Raw genomic sequence first — 27,435 nt, 5'->3', positions numbered from 1 at the left:
TAATGAGAGAAAGTGTTTGTAGATTGTACATATGTCTACAGTGCATTCATATCTTAGAGAGAAGATAAATCTGTTAAATCCGGTCGAATGTAAGAACTGGAGCAGAAGGAGACAAAAACACTGCCCTGGATAAAAGGATTTCTGAGGTCTTACAAACCTAGAGCAGCTTTTCCTGTTTTATCTTATTTGAGCCATATTCTTTCTGACAGGAAAACAGGCTGTTTAGGTGAGTCACGTTGCGTATGCGTTGAGTTTACAACGACCTTGTAATATATTTGCAAAATATTACACAGTGTGAGATGGCGTTCCAGTTTATTATGAAAAAAAAATCATTTTCACAGCAAAGTTGCAAAAGACCATGACTTAAGCACTAGACAAATTCGTTCCAAATGAACACTGTGTGTAGTAAGCAAACAAGCATGTTTAAATACAGAAAGAAGTGCCAGTCATACAGTATAAGGCGATAAATGATCCAGTACAGTTCCCATATTTAATACAGATTAACTGTATATGCAAATTAGACCATTTTAAATAAATATGCACAAGCTAACACGACAAATTGGGAAACATTTAAATAACAATACAAAAACCTTTTTACAAAGTAGATTTATAAAAAGAAATATGTGATATATGAAGAGAAATTGTCAAAGTGATGGAATTGAAATGTTGCTCGCACATTTCAGGAAGCAAATTAGGAGCAAAGGCATTTGGTTTTATTGGCCAACTCGATGTAAGACCTCCATCTGCCAAGGTCATTTGTATCTCTGCTTTCCAATATGTTGCCTTGACCTGTAGCCAAGTGTTAGCTGTCGCCAAAATGGCCATTTGTGTTTCGACAAGACCAGCAACCGTGTGTATTAGCTACATACATTAGTAGTGCTTTAGAGCCAGGTTTCCAAACATTTTGGGTGGGGGGTGAAGGGGTTGAATTTTCTGTAACAGAAAAAGCTTTTACCAATCTACCCTTTTTACAGTAGGACTACAGAAACATTTGAACATGATTATGTTAGTAAATGCATACATGTATCATAAAAACAGAAGAGTATTCCTTATACTGATTTACCATTGTAGGGTTAATTTTTGTTATTATAGTGAGAAATAATCCATGCCGGGGTGATGATGGTGTTATATGGCCCAATGTGAACCAGAGGACTCATGACTGTGCATGCATGTGAAGGTAAAACTGTTTAGCGTTTTCATGCACAGCGATTTTAATCACACTGAGAAGCTCTGTGTTCCTTTTCACTGTCGTTGTGACTGTTGCCATGATCTACAGCTCAAATCAAAAACTCTGACCTTATAATCAAAAATCTAGAAAATCTAGAAGAATAGTGCACTTAACAGACATTTCAGTAGGTTCAAAGCTTTGGTAAAAGTACCACTCCAGAGTTAGGAAAACTATTTGGTCTTCAAGAGTGTGTGGTGGTTTGTTTAGCAGAGGTAGATGGGCAGGAAAATCTGTCCATTTTTATTGCTGTAGTACAACAGTGCTGCATATCAGGATAGTGAAGATGGCTAACATAACATGTATCCTAATTATTTCAATGAGGCTTGATTGAATGCGACTCCCCATACAATTCAAAGTATTAGCACATCTGAATTTCTAATCTTAAATAGCATAACCAAGTGAATTATTCAAAACAGGAGATAATAGGTTTTTCTCGAAAACCCTATTTGTAAATTGTGAGTTTAGAAGCCCTGGCTTTAGAGGCAGGTACGATGTTGTTGTAAACTTGGTTCTGTTTCTATTCTACCCCACCTAACCACAAGGAGTGGTACAAAACGCATGGATGCCTGCTTGTGCATGAAACATTCTGTAGAGTCACATACTCATGATGCAATATTTGCAATTAAGAAATTCTTCATACAGCCATCTTTTTTTTGTTTGTTTGTTTTTTTTTCTCTTCCCTTTAGACACATTGAACTATATGTACACATTATGCAGCTACAGTCTGAACCACAGGTGACCTGTCCTCCAAGGTTTTTTTATTTTTTGGAAGCTCAATGCCAATTATAAGAACGGTGCCTTGGTTTAGAGTATGCTTTCAAAAAAGCCATTTGGTGAAAGATAATTGCTAAAGATGCCTTTGTTGCAGAATGGGAAGTGGTGTGGTGCCAAATAATGGATATTTAGCCCCTTAGTGTAAGGGTAAATCACATTAAGTAACTTGGAATGACTTCTTAATGCTTCCGAGAGGTTGCCACACATTGATAAACTCAGACAAAGATGTGATGTCAGCTTTACCAACCAGCAGGATAGCACAAGGTCAAATGTTTCTCATCTGCTTGAAAGGAATATTTTCAGGTGGGTCCATATACAGTATACATATTCTCCCTCATCTCCATCTTATCTGTCAAGTCTGAACAATAATGCAGCAGGTACACTGTCCAGGAGAGTTGTGTCTGCAGAAGGGTTAGGAAACAGCTAGGAAATGTTTGGAAAACTATAGGTGGTACTCCTCACTAAGATAACCATTGCAGATTCATATTCTCCAAAGAAAAAAACTTATGCTCTGCTGGCATAGGATCCTGTTTTTGTCCATGAGGTGGTCAGCAAGACCTTGATATTCACTACATCTCTCACTACTGGTCAGAACATCCTGGCATCTTTCTCCCTGAGTAGAACATTTGCCATTTGTATGTGGGCTTGGCACTTTTATTAATCACCAACTAAGGACTGTGACCAAGCAGTCCATGACACACTGATAAATGTAAGCAAACAGGTTTTTATGCTATTAGGTAGGAGCTTTTCTGATGCAAATAAACGTTTACCTCATTGTTTGGCTCCAGCCCAACTGCCAAGAGCCTGGCTTTACATCAGGAGGGCAGAAATTCCCGTCTATGCTAAAGCAATCAATATGTGGCATCATACCACAATGGATACCATCACTTTGGAGTCTCTAGGAGGACTTAGAGGCCTTTATGCTAATGATCACATAATGAGTTGAAATGGCCTACTCTCTGTTTTGCTTGGGTCACTTTGTCAACAAGACATGGTGAGTTACTGCTCCAGCAAAGTATACACTGGTATCTAAGTGACTTTTTCCCCAAGGTTTTACAAGGTTATCTTTGCCACTTTCATTTGTACGAGTGTTACGGCAATCGCAAAGCACCTTTCCAGTTCCTCATGACGTTGTGCTTCAGAGAGTTAAAATAGTATGCTAGTTGCATACAAGATGTAACAGTTACTGGCTAGAAGAGAGGTTTCCAGGGAACGATGGCTGTATGACAGGTATTTTTTGCAAGTACTACATCATACATTATTCCAGGAAGCGCCATGAATGCTTGCACATACATGGAAGGAAGTGTATTTCCCACCTGGTGGCAACAATGCAGCGATGTCTCTCTGCATTTTTTTACATGATTAAAAGAAAAAGGTCAAATTAACGTAAACTCTGGGGATGCTGTATACCTATATCCCTATGAATCCCTTATATTCGACAGGTGGCCGGTACTTCTTCCTTTGTCTTCGCTTTGGTGAAGCATCAAAACTGGTTACCATCATGACATGCGCCTTGCAGCGGAATACTTGGAACTCCAGACGCTGTGTCACCAGCTCAAGGGCTTCTAAGTGCTCTAAAGAATCTACTTCGAATGTCTGCCAGAGGCTAACTGTGAAGATCAGAGTAGAAATGAATTACTTGTTGAAAATCTTACAAAACTTTTTGAAAATAAAATCCATGACAAGCTGTTATAATATTTAATAACAATAGATATTTGCATGTTATTAACCTCAGATTCACTCTTTAATATGAAGGGATGGTAAGATTAAATGATTTGCATCAGTGCATTGGCATAAAAGTAAAACAATGTGCATCGGAAACAAGTTGGCATTTGTATCGCGATGCATCGTTTTTAACAACTGATTTATTTATATATTATTAGTAGTAGATGTGCTATACTTTTATTATTTACAAAGTGACCAATAATTTATATTCAATATTTTATATGTAGATGGATTTTCCCTCTAGGTATATATCATAATGTTAATTGAAAGAAATTATCTTTGAGAATCGGGCCAAACTGACCAATGAACCAATCGAAACATCTCAAAATTATTTGGATCACTTACATTCACTGGTCCATTTCTTCGGATCTACCATTAGATGCTGTTTGGCTTGTTCCAGCTCTCTCTTTAGGGTGTTGTACTTGGCCCTCATCTCTGCAATCCTTTGTTGTCGATGCTCTAGGAATTTCAGCTTGGCACTGAAGCAGACAACACTCTGACAACATGTCCAAAATAAAGTCCCATTATCCACAGCCAAGACCATGAAGTGTATGACAAATTTGAACTGATATTCAAATGTGCTCATACAGCAAAGTTGTTATTACGGTCCAGGCTAGTGGTAAAGGGGCCAGTATCATAATATAGGAGGATTGTGAACAGATCCACCAAACTTAATATATTTACAGTATATTTAAATATTACCTTTTTTCCGGCCTTTCCTCTCCTCTGCAAACTGTCCACGTTGTCGATCTCATAAACTTTAATTTCATAAGCATCGGAGTCACCACGATCTACCCAGCGTATTTTGGACCCACTTGCAGACCTGAAAGATGACAGGGTATCCTGTGATGGATGTCTTTGATGGGATCCTGTTAACAGAAATATCATTGCTAAATAATCAAGAACTAGCAAAAATGTTAATTTGAAAAATAAATAACCACATAAATATTTTGCCTGGACAATGACTTACCTGTGTTGCTTCTTTTCTTAGAACCTCTGCTACTCTTCAGAGTACTGTTAAAGCAGCTCTGGTCACTGATTGAGTCATGTATTGACGTACTGCTGTATGTGGTTTCGCTGTCCCTCTTCAGGCTTTCATAACCACTGCTGACCACACTGTTGCGATTGTACAGCAGTGCCGTCTTACACATGGCTGGAGGAAGCTCCCCACTCAGAACACTTGTATTATCACTGGCATGGCCACTGCAGTGGTTTGGTTGACGTGGAGCTGTAATCCTGCTGTAGGGGGAAGGCAAGGTATGGCTTAACAGTTTAATTTTTCTTTTTGACTCCTCAAGATCGTCGATATCCGAGCTACCTTGGCTCAAGCTAGAGAGGGAGTCCTCACTTGCTCTAAGAACCTCAACCCGTCCATTAAGTAGTTTGTTTGGATATTTGGATGAGTTTGAAGCTTTCGTCTGTTTTCGGGTCAAAGATTGGGAAGACCATGAAATCTGTTTTCTGGAAAATCCATCAGGAGACAGACTTGAGCTTCGGTTTATTGAGCGTCTGCTGGATTTTGGTGATCCACATAAATTACTGGCTGTTCCAGACAACTTCTGAACTGCTGGGCCAGACAAAACCTTGGAGTTACTAATCTTACAAGGCTCACTGGTGTCACTTTCATCAACATCATAAAGTGGGAAAAACCTTGGAACTCTCCTAAGGCTATGGTTGGACAAAGAGAGGAGGTCTGCTTCAAAAACTGTTCGCAAACCAGGACAGGCAGTGTTGTTGGCATGAGATGATGCATATTGTCTTTCCAGATTTCCTTTAGACCCCATATCCTGGCAATTTTCGAGATGTCTGTTGACTTTTGGTGGGGTACAGTTGCCTTCCATACTTCTTGTAGAACCCTGAGTGAACATGCTATTGTTACGCTCAAAAGGCTGTAAAGCAACGCACTCAACATTTGTTCTACTTAAAGACCGGCTTCTGTTTGTTAGCTGCTCCAGTTTTGCACTAAATAGCTTAGTGCTCTCATCAACTGGCGATTTGGGGTTGGTCGTTTGATTCTCTGATGTTGTCTGGGTCATAGTAGGTTGCACATTTTTTCTGTTTTTCTTACTGGGAATGTAATCTGATTTTGGTACTGAAGGCATTGGTTTGCTATATTTTCCCCATTCTTTGAGACTTGGTTCAGCAGCATTACTTTTTGCTTGTGAGCCATATGAAGTCTCACTTTTCCAGCTTGTACTGAGATAAGAGGCATCCTTACAAGTATGCTGTTTTTCAGTATCGAGCCAAGCTTTTGTAAGGCTGCTAGTGTCATATGTTGAGTAACTACAGGCTAGATTTTCTGCTGGTTTAATCTGAATGTTGTCTAATATTCGTTGATTTGTTAACAAAGCCTTGTCTTTGAGCTCCCCACAAAGCTGCCCACTACTTTGGTTACACTCTCTATCAGCATTTTCTTGCTCTGCTGAAATCTCAAATGCATGCTCCCTGAACCTTGAGATCTCATATTGGGAAATGGACCCAAAATCAATTTTGTCTGCCTCTGTAACAGTTTTAGATGGGAATTCTTTTGATCTAACATCGAGTTGAGAGGGGTTGTTGTCACTCTTTGCATTGATGATACAGTTTGGACCCATAGAACTGGTCTTGCCTGCAGATAAATCTGCTGATGTGTTTCCATTTGAACCTAAAGTCTGAACTTCAGGTACAGATTTAGAGGCAGGTTCTTCCTTTCCAACACTACCTATGATCTTTACAGGCTGAGACCCTAGTGGCAAGTTTTTAAGAGAATCAAGGTCAGCCATATTTGCTATTTTCGCAGCCTTGCCCATGTTAACTGGGCCACTGACCTCGACTTCCTTAACAACTGAATATATAAGTTCATCATGTCCGTTCAAATCGAGTGGCTGCTGAACTGTTACAGTAATTGTCGCTTTCTCTCCTTGGCTGTCTGTGGGGAACTGTGGAATAACTTCACACCGAGTAATAGGGAAAGAAATCTGGGGCCCTAGGACAGCAGACAAAGAGGAGGAGCTTTTACCCACAGGGGGTATCCGAATCTTTGGGGGCAATGTTGACTTATCAGATGGTAGCCCTTCCACTGGCAAAGGTACAGAAGGAGTTGTGTCTATTGTTTTAGGAAGGCTTTGGGATTCAGTGTCTCGTTCACATTGTATGTAGTTACTAGCCATGTGCAATTTGGGTGGAAGGATGTTCTCTTGACAAGAATATTCACAAGGTACTTCCTTAACGTCCTTACTGAAGGCATCTCTCCTAGTAGGTTGTCCTTGTTCCTTCTCATTAGTCTGTTTTTTACATGAAAATTGTTGAATGTCTGTTTTTTCAGCTGGCATGTTCTCAACTCTGCTTGAGAGAAGTTCCGATTTAACAACAGCGTTCGCAGGCTGCGAACTGACCATCTCGCTTTCGTTAATGCATCCCAGTCGATTCTGTAGTTCCGCAAAGGTGTTGCATTTGAAACACTCCAAGTCAGGGGCACTAGAATATTGCTGAGCAGGAAGTTTTTTTAGCTCTTTGGACTTTTGAATCGACTGTAAGAAATCATAGTGTCTTATAGAGAATGAGCTTTTTAAATTGGCCTTGTTCCTTTGCAAAGACGGAATTATAGGTACAAACTCTTGATTCCCTCTGGCCTCTTTATTGTGGAGGACACCTTTCGGATCTACACAGAACACAGTGTCACAGGACTTATCACTCTCAGAGTAGTCTTCAAGATCATCACAGAGCTGGGGCAAAGACAAATTATGTTCCAATGAGCCTGCAAAACGAAATGCTCTCAGTTTAGAAGAGTTGTTCGCTTTTTTCTCTTTGCCCAAGCTTCTTGTTCCAGGTGAGTTGCAGGCTTGTTTCTGAAAAAAAATTATGGGAAAAAAGTTAATCAATATTGTTTTGTTGGTTTAAAAGCCATGCAAAAATTATACTACGCAATAACTGCTTGCATTCAAATCAAATTAAAAGTTAAAAACATACCCTGATCCTTTGTAATCTTCGAATGCGAGAGACAATCTGAATGGTGCACAGGGTTTCGGAATGGTCTTCATGAGCAGTAGAGATATGGGCTACAATCGTCGTGTGGCAGTTGACATTTCCAAGAGACTCTTGCATGAGCATTGCCAGTTTGCTTCCCCTATTTGAAAAAAAATTACAGTGTGTTCATTGAACTTATCATGATTTTTCATACATGCATTTGATGTCAGAGTGTTACTTTAAAATATTTTATTGGCATACTTGTTAGGGACGTGTTTGTGCCCATTGAGCTTGGCCATAATAACACTGCCCAGGTCCAGAAGACAGACTTCGATGTTGGTCTTAGTCATCTCACTGGTACAGCTTCCTAAGTCAATCAGGCTCAGCTTGCTTTGTTCCACAGACACTGAGGATTTTTAAGCGACAGAACACTCAGATGGCTCCTCTCTCTGCTCTCATGGACATCAAACACTTGCGAAAACCGACTGCACAATTATTTCTATAATTGTGCATAATTGTCATTATTTGTATTCATATAGGAAAAATATATTTAAAGTACACTGAGCAGGCATAACTTTATGGCCACCAATCAGGCATAATAGTATGACCAATTGCCTTATATAGTGTTGGTCCCCCCTTTGCTACCAAAACAGTCCTGACCTGGACATTAACTTTAATTAAACATTAACAGCATTAACTTCTTCAGCTACAGGAGCTCGTCTGTTGGACGTGCATCAATGAGGTTTGGTAGCCCAGGACCCTTCTGCCGGTTTACCACCGTTCCTCATTCGTTTAAATCCTTGCGCTCAACCATTTTACCCATTTGAAAATACTTTTACAAGGGAGCATGAAATTTCTTCGCAAACCTTCCAAATTAATTTGATCGATGCTTTACCATTACACTGACTCAGTTGATTAAGTAAACAATGTTTGATAACAATAGCTTTTCTCTGGCTGATTAATGCAATAAATCTGACTTATGCAACCAGATAACAGATCAGTTTTAAAGCAACCAACAGTTTAATGTTAAACAGTTTGCGAATGACCCATAATTGTATGCTAATTTAGTTACTTGATATTTGGTAACAAAGAGCTACTTTACATCAGCAACACCGACTCAATGACAAATAGGTCATTCATAAGAAGATGACTGATGGTAGCTGTGTTCATTGCAAATAGTTTCTAATGAATTATTTGATTGGTAATCATAAATATAATCATATATTATGTGACAGGCAGTCATTATGCAATGGTATGCAAAATCAAGATCCTACTAAACAGCTACTTCAATTAGTGATTTATCAATTTATCAAGAGTAATGATTTATAAATCACTGCAATCCTATTTGAAAGCTGGCAGCCTGTGCGTTTCTTAACTGTAACACCTTCTTCCATATGAATCAATTTTCTGTTCTCATCAAGTCTGGGCAAACTACTGAGAAGGCACCAATCAGAGGCCGCATTTTTATATCATTATGTAGACTTCTTACAAAGTATTTTACAGTATTTTAAAAATACAAAAATACACAAAAACTTAAGTATTTTGATATAAATATTTAGCCATTTGCATCCAACCTTTCAAATGCAAATTACAAAATCCAATTTTATATTTGAAATACATCTATCATAAATACTGCCATCCCTGTGCATATCTTCTTCTTCTTCCGGCTTCTCCCATTTTCTCTTTTCTTCACTTCATAAACTCCTCCACTTTCTCCAAATCTTCTCCCAGCAACTGCACCACTCCACTGCCCTCCCTCTCGTTCACACACATGTACTCTGTCTTACTCCTACTGACTTTCATTCCACTTCTCTCCTGCGTGTACCTCCACCTTCCCAGGCTCTTCTCAACCTGCTCCCTACTTTCACCACAAATAACAATATCATCCGCAAACATAGTCCAGGAAGACTCTTGTCTGACCTCGTCCGTCAACCTGTCCATCACCACAGGAAAGGGCTCAGAGCCGATCCTTGATGCAGTTCAACCTCCACCTTGAACCAGTCTGTCGTTCCTACTGCACACTTCACTGCTGTCACACTGTCCTCATACATGTCCTGCACCACCCTTACATACTTCTCTTCCACACCTGACTTCCTTTTACAATACTACAACTCCTCTATCTGCAACTTGTTGTACGCTTTCTCCAAATATACAAATACACAATGCAACTCCTTCTGACCTTCTCTATACTACTCCATCAACATTCTCAAAGTAAATACTGCTTTGAGATATACTAATCTTCATCCTCTTAATCGCTGCTCTCACTTTCTCCTTACTAATCCTATCCACTTCCTGCTTCACCTTCTCTACATAATCCAACCCTCTCTCTCTCTTATTTTTCTCATTCATCAGCTGCTCAAAATACTCCCTCCATTTTCTAACTATCCAACACATTCTCCTCATTAGTCAACACATTTCTATCTCCACTCTTTATTGCTCTAACTTGTAGCATATCCTTCCCAGCTCGATTCCTCTGCCTGGCCAAATGGTACAAATCCTTTTCCCAAATATCGTTGTCTTATTCAAAGGTATGTTTATTATTAACCAAACTCAACATAGGGCATGAAAACAAAATATTCTTGCAAATGTTTTAACAAGTAATTATGGTGTTTTAATTTTTGTAAATCATCAGGAAAACAAATGGAACTTTTGCTATGTTTCCACATGGACGGTTCAATTGCCGGATGTGTGCATCATGGCAGATTTTGGTGCTTGAGTTGAGATTGGCGCATCATTAAAACAAATGTTTAGTGATTATTATTTTTTTTATATCTAAGTATGGATATCACTTTGTAAATAAATATGCGTTGTGTTAAAGGCTTCAATTTCGCCTAATTTATATTTATTTATATATATTTTTAATAAAATATTCAAACAGAAATTCAAACTGCATTAATAAAAAATGTTATTATTTTTTTTTTAACTGGGCTGTTATTGACATCCATAAGATCCATAAGATCAATATTTTGTGAATTTTTTAAACAAAAGATATAAAGTTTAAATAAAATTAAGCAATTAATTAAACTATTTTTACAGCCATCTTTGCTCATATTTTTCATATTAATAAATTGCCAATATTAGTGGAGGACACAATATGAAATATATATGCATTTATTACATTTCCTTCACAGAACGTGAACATTGCTATCAGTACCGGAAAAAATCTGAAACCTGAGAAACTATAATCAATGCTACTTACTCCCAGATGTAGGACTGCTCTCTATGTGTTTTTGGCAGACATGAAGAGTGTAGAACATATGGCAGTGATGATGAAATGTCCCTTTGCACCCTGCCGTGGCTGTGTTACGAGACGCTAGGGCTGCATCCAATAGGCAGGCAGCTCTTTCAGCTGTTGGAGCACTTACTAGCCTGTTGTTGTGAAGCTAAAAGGAAATTTTGACATGAAATTTTGATTACGTCTGGATTATGATTATTAATGATGATTTAATTTATTCAACATGTCTTTTTTGCTTCCTTATAAATATTTACATATGACATGAATAATGCATGCACATGGTCATTTGTTGCTGGTCCACCATATGCTTTTTTTCTAAATAATCTTTTCCCTGCACTTTGACATCTGAGTTTTAAACCTAACCTGTATTCCACAAACAGGGTCTTCCTGGAGGTAAACATTTGGTTTATGGGTGTGTTCTCCAGCCTCGACATCAGACAGCAAATCCCTGATGACCTCAGTCTCCACGCACACCTCCACAGCTGACACAGACACTGTGATGTTTGCCCATGTCTTGTCTTTCTTTTTCTTAATGAGCTTGAAAAGCCAAGAAATGGCACAAGGGATGATCCCTAGGTTCGGTGCGCTGTCATCGCGCCCGAGCATAGTGTAAGATGTTCCTGTAAGCAACAAAGAGAGTCATCAAAACAGACAAAGGAAAAACAGAATGCGTGTCGCAGCTGTGTCACTCCAATTCACGTACGGTCTAAAATATGTTCCTGGGATGTCAGGTTCAATCAAAATCGCACGCTGCTATTAGCCTTAGCTAACCACAATCCACTTTAAAAGATTTATAGCTTTTGTTTCTGTGCCAGGAATCATGACAGATAGGCTGCAAATTCAATTAGTTAATAGCTAGTGATGCAATTCTCCAAGGTGGCAGCAAGGAAGAATTGTTTTCATGATTTTCACTGGATAACTATTAATAACCCTCTAAGTGGAAAGGCCACCATGACCTCCAATACCGAGCCCTCACTAGAGAGAGGACAGCATTAACGCGCATCCATTAAGCCGTGCTCCAAATCACCACCAGGATTATTTTCAGAGTTGAATCTCGGCCTCTACAGTATGTGCTATCAAAGTAAGTGGTGCACGATAGCCTAAAATATTACACTGTTCTTTCCTGTGATGTATAATTGATTCATTGAGCTATAAGTGGGAAAACGAAACAGGTCAAAGATCACACATTTTGATGCAAGCCAGAGAAATGTGCAATTATTTTATACTACATTAACCTAAAGGCTTTCAGCAGCAGATTTTAACGTTATACACGTTTGCACCTACCCACTTTGGTTTGTCCAAAGCTTAGAACACAGCCATCTGCTCCAGCAACAACAGACTGGAGAACCTCACACAAACTCTTCTCACAGACCTTAGCCTAGTGAAAGGATTAAATGGGTTAATGTAGTTTGCACAAAAGAATTCAGGGTGTTTTTATAATTCAGATTAGGAGAAGGAGAAATAAATACATAAATACTAAAATCCTTAAAGACAGTTTGAGATTTTAGTATTTATGTATTTATTTAATTATCTCGTAGCTACAGGTTATTAATGTTAATTATAAATTTGTCTAAGCACCTTAACAAGTATTTTTATTTTTATTGTGGGGTGGGGTGGGGTGGATTTATGTGCTGGGGTTTTGTCACATGCAATAAAGTGCATATTATATTAGTGGTATACATATTAAGTGATTTAATTATTAATTTAAATATTACATATATAATAAAAATTTATAGGTAAAAAAAAAGTGACTGTACAAGTGAAGAAAATAAGGAGCCTTTTTAAGTGGTCTTTTTTGTTTTGGATTTTTTTTTTTTATAAAACACTATGAAAGTCAATAAAATAGAAATAAAATTGTAAAAAAAAAAATCAACGTTTTCATTGTTGCTGTGTGGCCATGTGATCCATTTCTAGCCTTTTTGGCATTCTGTGAGATCCTGTCATAATCTCCTCATGAATCCGCCCTCCCACCAAATGCCCCACCCCCACATCATACAAATAATTCTCAACCTGCCATAAAACGATTTAAAAAACTGTTCTTTTTATCAAACCCTTTTTTCTTTTTACAATACTGAGCCTCAGAAGGCTTTGACCTTTTCATGATGATGAAACACTTTTAATCCAGCATGGACAACGTTCCCTGCCACCCTCTACAACTGTATTTCTGTTCCCAACAGCAGCAGCCACTATCACCAGACAAACTACTCAGACAATCGTAATACATCAAAATGCAAAATTACGGAAAAGAATACTACTACTACTACTACTACTACTACTCCTTAGTAGTAGTAGAAGTAGTAGTAGTAGTAGTAGTAGTAGTAGTAGTAGTAATAGTAGTAGTAGTAATAATAATAATAATAATAATAAGGCAGGTGGTGATACACCAATCAGGCAAAACATTATGATGTTATAACATTATGACTGGTGAGTGAATACACTGATTATCTCTTCATCATGGCACCTGTTAGTGGGTGGAATATATTTCATAGACAGCAAGTAAACATTTTGTCCTCAAAGTTGTCGTGTTAAAAGTAGGAACAATTGTGTCACAACGAATTGTGATGGTCTGCAGTGGTCAGTATCTATTAAAAGTGGTCCAAGGACGGAACAGTGGTGAACTGGTGAAGGGGTCATGGGCGGCCGAGGCTAAATGATGCACGTGTGGAGCGAATGCTGGTCCGTATGGTCCTATCCAACAAACGAGCTCCTGTAGCTCAAATTGCTGAAGAAGTTAATTATGTTAATGCTTGATGAGTCGAATGTTTTAGCAGCAAATGGAGAACCAACACAATATTAGGCAGGTGGTGATAATGTTATGCCTGTTCAGTGGACATAAAGTTTGCCTGGTCGGTGTATAGTAGTAAATATATTTTCCTTATTTAAGTTAGTGACATGCTTGAATTGGTGCATTATGGTGGCTCAGGAAGTACAGATTAGGAGTGTGTGTGTTCAATGGGAAAGCAAAGTCACCACAGTCAGCTCCTTGAGCAAAACTCTGAACCTTTATCTTAGTTGTATCCTGCATCTGCTACATGAGGAAATGTACTGTATTAGATTTTATAGTATACTATAATTATATTTATAAGGATTTTACTGGCCAACAATCTGTAATATACTGTAAAAAGCATTACAGGATTCTGTGTAAATATATTCCAGTAAATTATACAATACTTCAAAGTGCTTTGCTGGCAACTGTTTTACAGCATGGCATCATGACAAAATTAGAAAATTAGAATTAGAAAAAGCTACTAATAATTAAAAACTTAAAAGTTATATATGTAAAGATAGGAGTGGGAATTAAGAGCATGATGATTGTAGAGACTTCACAGTAAAGGTGTGATTAGTACCTGGGATGACTCAGGACCAAAAGTAGCATCGAATGAGAAAGTCTTCGGCATGAAAGTGGCACCTGCTGCCGATCGTTGTGTATTTTGTGTGACAGCCTCCAACACTGTGACCTGTTTTTTATGTAGGTCCACTTTAAGGGCTTGGGAATGAGGCGTGCCTGCTGTCGGAATCGGATTGAGTCTCAGCATTACTCTGACCTGAAAACATTAGAAAACATTTAAAAAACATCATCTGTATTGTGTGTCCATGAATAACAATGCAAAATGCTAATACTAGCTACTACATGCTAATACATTTTTATATGCTGGATCCTACTGTACATCTTCTCATAATTGTCTATATACAGTATAATGCCATAAACACGAAGTTTAGCTATTCATAAAGCATCCTAAAGAGAGTTATAAAGTTTACTGCACTTTCATGGATAAATATGAGTGTGTGTAATTCCATATAGCATAAAAGCTAGAGTATGTGTTCATAGTTCTATTATACTGTAGATGTTAACTTCCTAGAAGGACTTATTATGATTTTTATATTAACATTAATAATCATTTACGCAAATGAGTATTCCTTGACTCCCACAAAGCAGCAGAGCCTTAAAAGATTGCTGCCACTTGACACAGTCTCCACTTGCTGTACTCTATGACGTTTGCTTTCACCCCCAACTGTGAGTTTTAGTTCAGTTTAGGGTGACATGCAATATGAGGACATATATATATGTCCTATAATATATACATATACATATACATATATATACATATATATATATATATATATATATATATATATATATATATATATATATATATATATATATGGATATAATTGTACGTGTTTACCCATCCAAGCAGGTAATCAAGGTTTAGGTAATGTACAAGCAGTCTAATATGCAAACTTGTGCAAAATAAGGGTTAGGGTTAGGGCTAACCAGCAACATCGAATTAGGTACAAATAGTAAGGCACAATCAGTAGCAGGGAGACTGAGAGAGGGAAATTGTGGAGTCGGAGTCCTTGGTGGCCATATTTGGAGGCTGCGATGGTTGTTAGGAGTCTCAAGCAGGCTGAGATCTGACATTTGTGCCTTTTATACATGATACATATAAATACTTTTATACAGTTATTTTGTCAAGAAAAAAAAGTAATAATTACTTTTCTTTTTTACAGACGACCACAGCGTTTTTAGAGAAATCTTGACTAGTTGTGCTGATTGTGGCAAATGCATCAACCATTGTATTTATTTGGGCATGGTCATGCACAGGGGTTACACTCCCCCTCTGCCCTCATTGGCTGAGCTGCCCCTCTCACCAAACACTCACTCACCACCACCCACCCCATGGGTCAAAGTGTTCTGTTACAGCTCCGCTAAAGATCCACCGACTCTGCTAATCCGCTCTGTGTCATAAATTTTTGACTAATATACTCTTGGTCTAATAAAATAAGTCTATTTTTTATTTGTCATGGGGGGTCCCTAATGCCTTATGGGGGGTCCCGGATCCCCCCAGCCCCTCTCAATTCAAACACAGACCCACCCCCTTAGTGACCTTTTTTTGGATTCGGCCACTGCCCCTCGAACTGTCTTTGCATGGCCTTAATTTTGTGGGTTTATGGAGCGGGGCCCTTTTTTGTCTGCAGGATAAATAAAAAAATGTTTACTTAGATTTTTAACTGAGGTAATGTTTCTGATCTCCCGAGTAGCTACATGATGATAAAAATGTATTAGTCATTACTGAAGCCCTGAGACGACCTGCCTGATTCAATCGCTAGCTTGCAGAACTTGAGTCTAATATGGAATGTGCTTCTTCACTGACTGGTGATATCCCCAAGTCTACTGTGTCCTTTTAAATTGCATTTATGAGGGATGAATTATTTAAAACGTCCATTTACTCGAGCAGATTTTCTTGGTGCAGGCGGGCTAAGTGCCTGTTCACCAGCAGGTGCTACTGTGAGAGCTGTCTACTGTGAAACTCAAGAAGATTCTCCAGCAGTGTGAGCTGTGAGACGGGAAAGCTGCAATACGCTTCAATTAAATTTAATTGATTTTCCTACACTTGGGATCCGGCACAAAAAAGTGAAAATAACATTAAAAGGTTTAAGGGGTTGGTGGGTGTGAACAAGACCGAAATGCAACATATTTAGAAGATGATATAGAGATTAAATATTAATTAAGTCGTTCCATGCGTTTTAATTCACATCGACTTTAGTATATTGATTAAGTTAAGACGAAAGAAATAAGGCAGTGGTACCTTTGGCATCTCGGGTAACTCGCGGCTCTTGCTGTGAGTCTGTAAAAGGTTTAATGGTGCAGGAGGAGGGTCCTTCTGGAGAAGGCCATAGAAGTTGGTGGGATAGCAGTCCTTTTCAGAGCACTGCTTCCGCCTTCTTGAGGTCAAGTGCAACTTCTGGACTGCCCTAGGGACATGTGGTTTGGTGTTATTCAGAAACGTTGATACGTGAATACTGTGTATTTGTGAGTTGACTTCAGCAGTCCTTTACGTTTCATTGAAACAATGCAAAATCCTATTTATAAAGGCTTTAGCAACATTTATAATTAGTCAAGTCGAGGCAAGTTTATTTCTATAGCGCTTCTCACAACAGACATTGTCTCAAAGCAGCTTTACAGAAATCAACAGTTAAGGTGAATGGGGTGCATTTATCCCTGATGAGCAGCCATGGTGACTGTAGCAAGGAAAAACTCCTTTAGATATTATGAGCAAGAAACCTTGAGAGGAACCAGACTCAAAAGGGAAACCCATCCTCATTTAGGTGACATCAAGAGTGTGATTATAGTCTTTAAACAATACAGAACACTAAAGAGTGAGAACTAACATTACCACTGGAATGTAGGATTACGAGTAATGATCTTTCTACAATCTTTTATTAGTTAATTAGTAATTCAAATATATTTTCAGTGACCTCTATACACCCACCAGGCATAACATTATAACCACAAATCAGGCATAACATTATGACCACCTGCCTGATAGTGTGTTGGTCCCCTTTTGCTGCCAAAACAGTTCTAACCCTGTCAAGCATGAACTTCTTCAACAATTTGAGCTACAGGAGCTCGTCTCTTGGAAGATGTTAGCTTTAACTCTCCACATGCATCAATGAGTCTCGGCCGCCCATGATCCTGCCAACAGTTCACCACTGTTCCTTCCTGGGAGCACTTTTGATACTGACCACTGCAGACCAGGAACATCCCACAAGAGCTGCAGTTTTGGAGATGCTTTGACTCAGTCGTCCAGACGCCACAATTTGTCCCCCTTATAACATCAACTTTAAGGACAAAATGTTCACCTGCTTCTTAATAAATATATCCACCCACTAACAGGTGCCATGATGAAGAGATAAACAGTGTTATTCACTTAACCACTCATAATGTTATAACATCATAATATTATGCCTGATCGGCTTTTCGGATTTTCTGTCTTTCTGTCTTTGTGCTAAAAACTCTCACGTTACCTGACGATGAACGAGAACGCTGTAGAAGTTCCAGCAGGTAGCATTGCGGCAACTTTGGAAGTGTTGAACGTCAGAGGACCACTGAAGCGGCACAGAACTGTGGACTCGTCGTCTTTTTTTTTCTTCATACCGTCCTGAGAAACCTACAGGAAATAACATTACGCATTTTTTACTCAGTTTTTCTTGCCACAGGCACCCCTGACTTTAGGGATAAATACACAGATTTATATATAAGTTAATTTTGTTCTATAATTCTTACATTATTTAAAGTAAATGTTTTTTTGTGTTTTCACGATGTCGGAATACTTAAGCATATAAGCATTTTTTCACTCTGTGGTGGCCTCAGCCATCTTCTATGGTGTGGTCTGCTGGTGCAGAATCATCTCTACTGCAGACAGGAAGAGACTGGACAAGCTGATCAGGAAGGCCAGCTCAGTCCTGGGGATTCCCCTGGACAATGTACAGGAGGTGGGAGAAAGGAGAATGGTAGCTAAACTATCATTAATGGAGAATGACTCCCACCCCCTGTATGAAACAGTTTCATCTCTGAGGGCTCCTTCAGTGACAGACTGTTACATCCTAAGTGTCTAAAGGAGCGATACAGACGGTCTTTTCTCCCTGCTGCTATTAGACTTTACAATCAGAGCTGCTCCCAGTGAACCAGTCACCATAATATACACTGTTATTGTGTTTTTAACTGTGCAAAAATAACAGTGAACAAAACAAATGTATGCAACAAATGTACAATAACACTAATTTAAAACCATGCAATATTACATATGTGCAATATGTTGTACATATGTTGTATGGTGATCGTTTTCTTTTGTATTTATACACTGTAATGTATATACTTGTGTTATGTCTCAACTTTTTTTTATATATTTGCACATTTCTTTTTCTTTGCTGCTATAACACACATTTCCCCATTGTGGGATGAAAAAAGGTATATCTTATCTTATCTTATCTTATCTTATTTAATTTTATTTTACAGTCTATATGTAGTTTTTCATTCAGAGGAGCTGAGGCAAAAGAGCATGAGCTGATTCATATAGTTAGATGAGGTCATGAATGCTGAACTGAATTAAATATGGCTGTCAAAGGCACTGTCAAAAGACTCATGGCCAATTTATACAGCCATTCGTCAGACAGTCAACAGTAAGGCCACTATGAATGAAACAAGCCACAGCAGTTACTTTCCAGCCCACTGTTTCTCTCTGCATCCACTAAGGTTGCCTGGTAAAGGTGTGTGAATAAATAAGTGTTTGGCTGGGAGAGTTGTGTGAAACCAGTTGGAGCTCACACCTTTTCTCAGACCTGCTTATCACAGAACGTGTTGTAGTGGTTGTAGTGAACCTCACTGCATTTCTCACAGCCAGGGGAAAACATTGTTCCTTTCTAAGCAAGGAGATTGTATATAATGAAATCTTACTCATTCAGTAGCAAAGATTAACCCTGCTATCTTCATGTATACCAAATATTGTTTTACTGATAGATGAACATAAAAAATTAAAGGATGAAACAGAGAAAATAAATCATGTTCATCTACACAACTCAGATATCTCAAATTCCACAAAATAGTTATACAAGTTCATAGTTTACAACAAAATGACAGTATATTATTGCTATTTACATTTATATAGTTAACCCTTGGTCATGCTAAACAGAATACTGGGTTATCGTTTCACCTTTCACACTGTTCACATTTCAACCATGAATCCTGTTTTTGTGTGAGAAACGATGTTGCCATGTCAATCCCACAACATTTTCATTGCTAATTGAGTGTCTGTGGCTAAGCATCTAGCTCTAACATTAATATCCTCAATGTGGGGGTAACGCCTGCAAAAGCAGAGCTAACCCCAACCCCGGTGCGGAATTCCGCTAGTCAAATTTTTATTTGTAAAACGCTTTGATAAATGAACATTGCCTTAAAGCAGCTTTACAGAGATAAAATGGTAATAAAAGAATGTATAAGTTTGTTCCTTATAATTGTAAGTTTGTACCTAATGAGTGAGCCAGTGGTAAATGCACAGGAAAAACTCCCTGAGAAGACATTCGGAAGAAATCTTGAGAGAAACTGCACTCAAAAGGGAACACCATCCTCATCTGGGTGGCACCAAATGTCTATTCAATATCTATGTTTTCTCAGTGGGAGGGACACTAATCACTCCCCTGTCAATCACTAGTCAATAACGAAGTTTGTGAGCTCACAAAGACTGTGTTACGCTTCCCTGTGATGTAGCAGTTGGAGTTGGCTTGGCTCTACACGTCTTCCAGGGAGCATGTAATAGCCCTTACCCTCCTTGTTGGTGGTTAGGAGAAAGTGGGTAGGAATTGGCAAATGACCAGATTAGAGGAAAATGGGATAAAACAAAGTAAATAAATAAAATGAGGATGAGGATGATGATGATAATAATGAATGTAATAAATCGTTCCTAATTATTTGTTCATTCTTTATAGCTACACAGGCAGAAAATCAGCAACATCCTCATTTGAGTTGGAGTAGACTGTGGTTTTATTCTAACAATAAAAATGTCGCAGGTTGCTGTTTACTAGCCACCCCCTTGTTAGAAGATCATTCTAGATCAGATCCTCTTTCATTCCTCAGAGACTATTAAAGCTCTGGACTTCATTTCATTTCACTTAACTCTTTTGCCTTTCAGAAATCAGCCTGTTGCCTGTCTCTCTAGATCAGATCTCAGATTGGATTGTTCTTAATGATGGATCACTCACATTCAAGAAACACTAAGGTTTAGTCTTTATGCCCTCATCAATGGTTTTTTTTTCCATCAATGTGAAACAGGAGCCCACTGCATGCTTTTTGGAACAAGAAAAATAATGCCATGTTGTAATGCCAATTACTGCTGAGAGGGATCCTGTGACTCATTTGGGAGAAGATGGTGGAATTGATGTGTCGAGGGTTTCTGTATCATCATAATACTGATACTCCCTCTGCTCGCCTTTCCTTCCCTCAGTTCTCTGTCTACTCACTTTGCACTTAGCTTCTCCAATGGAGGGGGCAGATTTAGTTACACATACATGCCCTTTTTTCAGCTGAGCCCCCTGTCCACCCCTTCATCAGCAAATACAGGGGCAAGTGCTGCACTGAACCATTATTACTATAGAAAGCTTTCTGGTTGGTTGTGATTTATCGCCCTGCAGTGTGAGAGGATGAATATTCCACAAGTCATTAAATATTAGCAAGATATCGATCATGTCCTTATTTTTGACTGGCTACTGTATGACAGGAATAAATCACTAAAGGCGAAGCACGGCCTTGCCATTAACTATAGAAGGCACGCAGCCAAATTTTTTGGTTTCTAATTGAGACTGGTTAGAGAGGCTGTGAATCACACACACACACACACACACACACACACACACACACACACACACACACACACACACCTGAGCCCTGGCTATCATCAGTACGCACATAAAATGAAAGAAAAGTGACATGCTATAATGAAATGCATGCTGGATTGCGTCATACCCTGGAGATAATGGCTCTTACTGATGTCTGTTCACATTTCATATCGAGTGCACAGAAATGTAATTGAGAAAATCATTAGAAAACTGGGTCTGGGATCTTTCAATTGGAGCTAATATATAGTGGGAAATCATTGTAATAAGAGAAAGAAATAACAAAAAATTTGTTTCACCTAAAATCCTGTCTAAAAGTAAAAATTCCATATCATAATAGGATTAGAATTGTATGATTATTATATTTGAGGAACAAAAAATAAATAAAAATAAAAATTATATATATATATATATATATATATATATATATATATATATATATATATATATATATATATATATATATAATTTTTGTTGTTGTTCCTAAAATATAATAATCATACAATTCTAATCCTATTATGATATGGAATTTTTACTTTTAGACAGGATTTTAGGTGAAACAAATCTTTTGTTAAATTTTCAGATTAGATTAGATTTTAGATTAGATTAGAATTTTAGATTAAATGAATTTTAACTGAGCCACCTACCATGTCAGGAATTGGTGACATTTCACTATTTGCACGCCACAGGGTATCAAAGCACGAGTGTTCCCTGACCCAGCTTTCCGTCCTTGTGTTGCTTAACTTCTGCCGTTTGCTAGGGCTTGGAGAACGAGAGGTGGTGGCTCTAGGCAGAGTGTGAGAACCCAAGGCATCGTAGCCAGGTGAGTTGCTGGCAGGGGGAGAAATGGGCCAGATGGTAGGGTTTTGGTTTAGTAGCGTGTGGATGGCCTCCCGCTTGAGCTGGCTCAGGTGAGTGAAGCAGACGTCACAGTAACCAGAGAAGCCAATCCAAGCGGGCACTCGCAAGCTCTCATAGAGAAGGATGGAGAGTTTTGGATCCTGGTGTAAAAAAAGGAAAAGAGGACAGAACGCAAGGCTGTGGCTTAATAACTTGCCATTATTGGTTCTTATACATGCATAATATATATATATATTTTTTTTTCATTATTATTACTGAAATACACTGCAAAATATGTGTAGTAGAGGAGAAATTCGCATCATAAATAAAGATGAAGGCTGGTGTGGCCTGCACATCATTCCTCGCACAACTACGGTAAATGGACATCAGAATTAATTACAGTGGACATGAAGCCCACTGCAAAGGATGCAGACTCTCTAAGTCCAGACATTTTATGAGTGTGACTGGCATACGCTAAGGAGTGGTCCACTAACCCATTTAATCTACTACATACTGTAGAGTTGAGACAAATGCTGCTCACTGATGCATCGCTCTTTTTTAAATAACATTACGTTTTCATTTTAACCTTACAGAAACAACTGTGGTTTTTTTTTTTTTTGCCATTCCACCCATTATTTTGAATCTTCCCTGTGTAATGGAAGGTGGAGAGTAGGGGGAGACATGTGAGTCACAGCTCTATAGCAGACCCTAATCGATTTAAACTCGTTTGAGATAGACAGAAAGAGAGAGAGAGAGAGAGAGAGAGAGAGAGAGAGAGAGAGAGAGAGAGAGAGAGAAAGAGAGAGATTAGCTTGTGAGTGTAATGGATATTAAATTACAAAGTGTGGGTCAGTCCTGTGTCACAAGAAACTGTTGGATGAGGATAAGTGTGCACAAAGCCATGATGCATGAAGTCATAGGTTTAGAAATACACTCACTGAGGAAATAGTACAGTATAGTATAGTGTTATGCAGTACAGTATAATATTTTACAATATGGTATAGTATAGTGCAGCAAAATACAGTACACTGTAGTATAGTGTATTGTAGTATAATATTGTACAGTACAGTATTGTATAGTATAGTGTAGTGTAATACTATACAGTATAGTGTAGAAAAATATAGTATAGTGTAGTACTGTATAGTGTAGTGCAGTACAGTATACTATAGTATCATGTTATATAGTATAGTTTAGTAGAGCGTAGTGTAGTACAGAATATTATAGTTATATAGTATAGTACGTAAGTTATATAGTATAGTATAGTATAGTATAATGTAGTATAATACAGTACAGTATAGTGTTATTGTGTAGTGTAGTAAAGTATACTATAGTATTATTTTATATAGTATAGTGTAGTGTATTACAGAATATTATAGTATTAAATTACATAGTATAGTATCATTTAGCATAGTATAGTATAATGAAGTATAATACAGTACAGTATAGTGTTATTATGTAGTGTAGTACAGTATAACATAGTATTATGTTATATAGTATAGTTTAATAGAGTGTAGTGTAGTACAGTATACTATAGAATTATTTTATATAGTATTGTGTATTATAGTATAGTGCAGTACATAAGTGTATAGTACAATGCAGTATAGTACAGTATAAATCAGTATTATAAAGTATAGTGCACTGTACAGAATAGGTATAGTATGGTACAGTATAGTACATTATAGTGCTGTACAGTATAGTATTATGTAGTATAGTATAATGTTTAGTGTAAGTATAGTATAGTATAGTATAGTATAGTACAGAACAGTATAGTATAGTATAAGTATAATGTATTATAATACAGTACAGTATAGTGTTATTGTGAAATATAATACAGTATACTATAGTATTATTTTATATAGTGCAGTGTAGTGTAGTACAGAATATTAAATAATATAGTATAATTTAGTATAGTATAGCATAATGTAGTATAATACAGTACATTATAGTGTTATTATGTAGTGTAGTAAAGTATACCATAGTATTGTGTTATATAGTATAGTTTAATAGAGTGTAGTTTAGTACAGTATACTATAGTATTATTTGATATAGTATTGTGTAGTATAGTATAGTGCAGTACATAATTGTATAGTACAATGCAGTATAGTACAGTATAAATTAGTATTATATTGTATAGTACAATGTACAGTATAGGTATAGTATGGTACAGTATAGTATATTACAGTACAGTATAGTATTGTGTAGTGTAGTATAATGTTTAATATAAGTATAGTATAGTATAGTATAGTATAGTATAGTATAGTATAGTATAGTACAGAACAGTATAGTATAGTACAGTATAGTATAGTATTATGTAGTATAGTACAAGGTTAGTATTAGTTTAGTATAGTATAGTATAGTATAGTATAGTATATAGTATAGTATAGTATAGTATAGTATTGTGCAGTATAGTACAAGGTTAGTATTAGTATAGTATAGAATGGTAAGGTATAGTATAGTATAGTATAGTATAGTATAGTATAGTATAGTATAGTATAGTATAGTCCAGTACAGTATAGTATTATGTAGTATAGTACAAGGTTAGTATTAGTATAGTATAGTATAGTATAGTATAGAATGTTATGGTATAGTATAGTATAGTATAGTATAGTATAGTATAGTATAGTATAGTATAATGGTGATGTCCTTACATTGCGTGAGTAGTGGCCATCCTTTAACATTCGCAGAGCTTGCTCCTTGAAGACTAGCACACGACCGACGCACTCTTCACACAAACGAATGTCCGGTGTTCTCTCACTTTTGGTCGTGGAGCGTTTGGAGTCTCCTAAAGCTCCTGAAGCTCCTGAAGCTCCTGCACCTTCTGGAGAGAGGCGCTCGGCGCGCGGGACGCAAATCGCGCTGAACTGCGCCTGACCGGCCGACTTACTGCCGGTCATCTGAGCGAGCTGAGGGCAATCACATGCATCATCATCATCATCATCCAAGTTACACTGCCACATGTTTTTGCATGCTCGGGTGCAAATGTGCAACATGAAACACACATGAGCAATAAAGAAAAAGAAGAAGAATTAAGGAACACCTGTAGTTGCACATCGGGCGCTTTAGGCATCTCGTAAATGTTATACTCACGTATCTTTGTTTCCGAGCTATATCCGAAGACCCCATGGCTTACAAAAACGCTGTTTTTAAAGTACCATTCCGTGTCCTGTAGGTTCTCCAGTTATTCTCAGTTAATGAAAGAAGGCTGTGGGTGCAGCCCGGAGGCGCATCAACAGGGAAACGCTGTAAAAAAGTGTCCTGCGTCGTGATTTACGCGCTCCAACCCGAAACAACAAACAGAAAAGGCTTGAAAAATCACTCAATCGTGCACTCCACTGATCAATCTGACGCCTGATGTCCTGCTGAACTCCTGGAGACTCCTTTTCTCTTCACTTTTACTCATCTGGACCGTGTTAGAATAATTATTACATTAATATGCTTAATGGATCAAAGAACTAAAATAAAAACCAAAGAGAAGAAATTTAAGGTGGATTGTTTTTTTCCACCTTCATTGTCTTTTCCCAGTCCGTGCAGAAGAAGAAGGAAAAGAAGAAGGGTGCCACCCAGTTATTGTCAGGAGACCTGAAGCTCGGGACCTGTTTTGGTTACCGCATGGTGAGATGTTGGAGAGAATCGTGAAAGCATCGATTCATTTAAACGAGTCTTGTCGATTTGCAAGCACAAGGGCTCTTCGCCCAATTTCTTCATTATGTTCAAATAATTTTTACACACATACACACTGAATAATCCTTAATGCATGTCCGATCGTGGTCCCATTTACATTTATGGCATTTGGCAGACGCCCTAATCCATTATCTCTTTTATACAATTAAGCAGTTGATGATTAAGGTCCTTGCGCAGGGGCCCACCAGTGGCAGGTTGGTGGAGGGATTTGAGCTCACGACCTTCTGATCCGAACTGCAACATCTTATCCACTGAGTTATCTCTTTCTTTCCCAATGAGCCTGATTTGTCTTGCACTTTTATGTCACAGATTATACATGCATACCGCATTATGTGGCCTAACAAGTGACCATATAATTATATAAATGTAGATTACTGCATTTTTTATAGTATTACTTACTATAACTCATGCAGCATACACAGTGTCATTAGATGCAGATTTCAGTTCCATTAAACAGGCGGTTCAGAAGAATCGATTCAGTACAGTGAGTCCCTGTGCCCTTCACTACAAAGTTTATCACGGAGAAATGGCGCCCCCCATCGACACGTTAAAAATACGAAAGAAAATAGGGTTAACTGTTGACTTTGTTGGGTGAAATATAGTCAATAGTCTTTCATCGTCATTCCAAACATATACAGTAGAGTATATATATATATATATATATATATATATATATATATATATATATATATATATATATATTTATTTATTTATTTATTTATATATAGTGTTTGTCTAACACCTGGCCTGCTATGGTTTCTGAGAGACACGTGTGTTTCTTTCTGTTTCTAGTCAACAATTTGTTTATTTAACATTCACTTTATTTTTAATTAAAAAATCCTCCATTAGCACGATTAACACCTTTAGACACTTCGGACAGTTCATTTCCCCAAACATACAGATGAAATACCTTGACATGCTAGGAGTGTTCTTCACTGGGTGGAAATTTCATTTTGACCTTGCAAGTCAGTTCATCCCAGAGCAGCTAAATAGGATTTAGGTGCAGTGACTGGACAGACCATTCCATGATAGTTGTTTGCTGTGTAAATAACACTTATTGTGTTTGGATGTACGCTTTGGCTCATTGTCTTGTTGTATGGTGAAGTTGGTTCCATTTATCTGCAGTCCAGACAGAATTGCATGGTAATGATTATGGAATTATAGCCTTGTTGGTTCGTTTTCCTTTTAAGTCTCCAACATTTCCTGCTCCAAAACAACCCAAAACCAAAAGGTTCCCAGGCAGTCTGCTAACATCTTCTCTTCATCTTACATATGTTCTTTTAATAGAGTCAAAAATATGTACTCAATTTGTACTCATATCGACATAACTTTCTTCCACTTATTCTCTGTCCAATGCTTCTGTTGTTTTTTGCCTTTTTGAGTTTAATGCATATAAACAAAAGGAACATGTATGTGTACACTAAAAAAAGACTCTTTGGTTTATTAAAATATATTAAATGAATCGTCTTAATTTTTACATTGTTATATTAAATGTATGATTCTTGTTTACCTGACTCGATGGACATTAACGTTCATCTCAATCGCATAACCTGGCATTAATAATATTTTTTCCATAGTTTTATAATAGTTTCTTGACCCATAAAGCACTGTTTTTCATGTAAAAACAACAAATTGAAACTGATTATTAGACATTATTTACCCATCTTTTTCGTTTTCCAACTTTAATTTTACATTATCTCCCACCATTGTGTAGGAATAACCAGTTTCTTTTCAATGTAATAAAATAATGGTGGCAGTATTAATTGATATCAATTTATTTTAAGTAACATGACCTATTTATGGTCCAGGCTTTGGCGTCTTCATAACCCAGTAACAT

General features: G+C 37.6%; 1 protein-coding gene across 2 annotated transcripts; it reads right to left on the bottom strand.

Annotated features, from left to right (window-relative positions):
• Positions 1–295: 295 nt before the first annotated feature.
• kif26bb (kinesin family member 26Bb) lies at positions 296–25,544 on the bottom strand. 2 transcript variants are annotated; one of them, XM_046836945.1, is made up of 15 exons: positions 25,005–25,543; positions 24,566–24,820; positions 21,725–22,078; positions 17,718–17,860; positions 16,499–16,664; positions 14,255–14,452; positions 12,192–12,285; positions 11,271–11,527; positions 10,872–11,055; positions 7,934–8,078; positions 7,676–7,832; positions 4,698–7,554; positions 4,430–4,596; positions 4,073–4,223; positions 296–3,612 (listed from the first exon to the last, which is right to left on the bottom strand). In XM_046836945.1, the coding sequence occupies exons 1-15, from the start codon at positions 25,038–25,040 to the stop codon at positions 3,413–3,415; spliced, it is 5,364 nt and encodes a 1,787-aa protein (XP_046692901.1). In that variant the 5' UTR covers positions 25,041–25,543; the 3' UTR covers positions 296–3,412. The 2 variants fall into 2 exon arrangements, with proteins under 2 accessions (XP_046692901.1, XP_046692902.1); XM_046836946.1 differs by having other exon boundaries at positions 3,475–3,612; positions 4,073–4,206; positions 25,005–25,544.
• Positions 25,545–27,435: the final 1,891 nt, after the last annotated feature.

Source organism: Silurus meridionalis, chromosome 23 (genome assembly GCF_014805685.1).
Source record: "Silurus meridionalis isolate SWU-2019-XX chromosome 23, ASM1480568v1, whole genome shotgun sequence".
Lineage (NCBI taxonomy): Eukaryota > Metazoa > Chordata > Actinopteri > Siluriformes > Siluridae > Silurus > Silurus meridionalis.
Note: the sequence above shows the minus strand (reverse complement) of the source record. Positions and strands in the feature narration are given on the sequence as shown.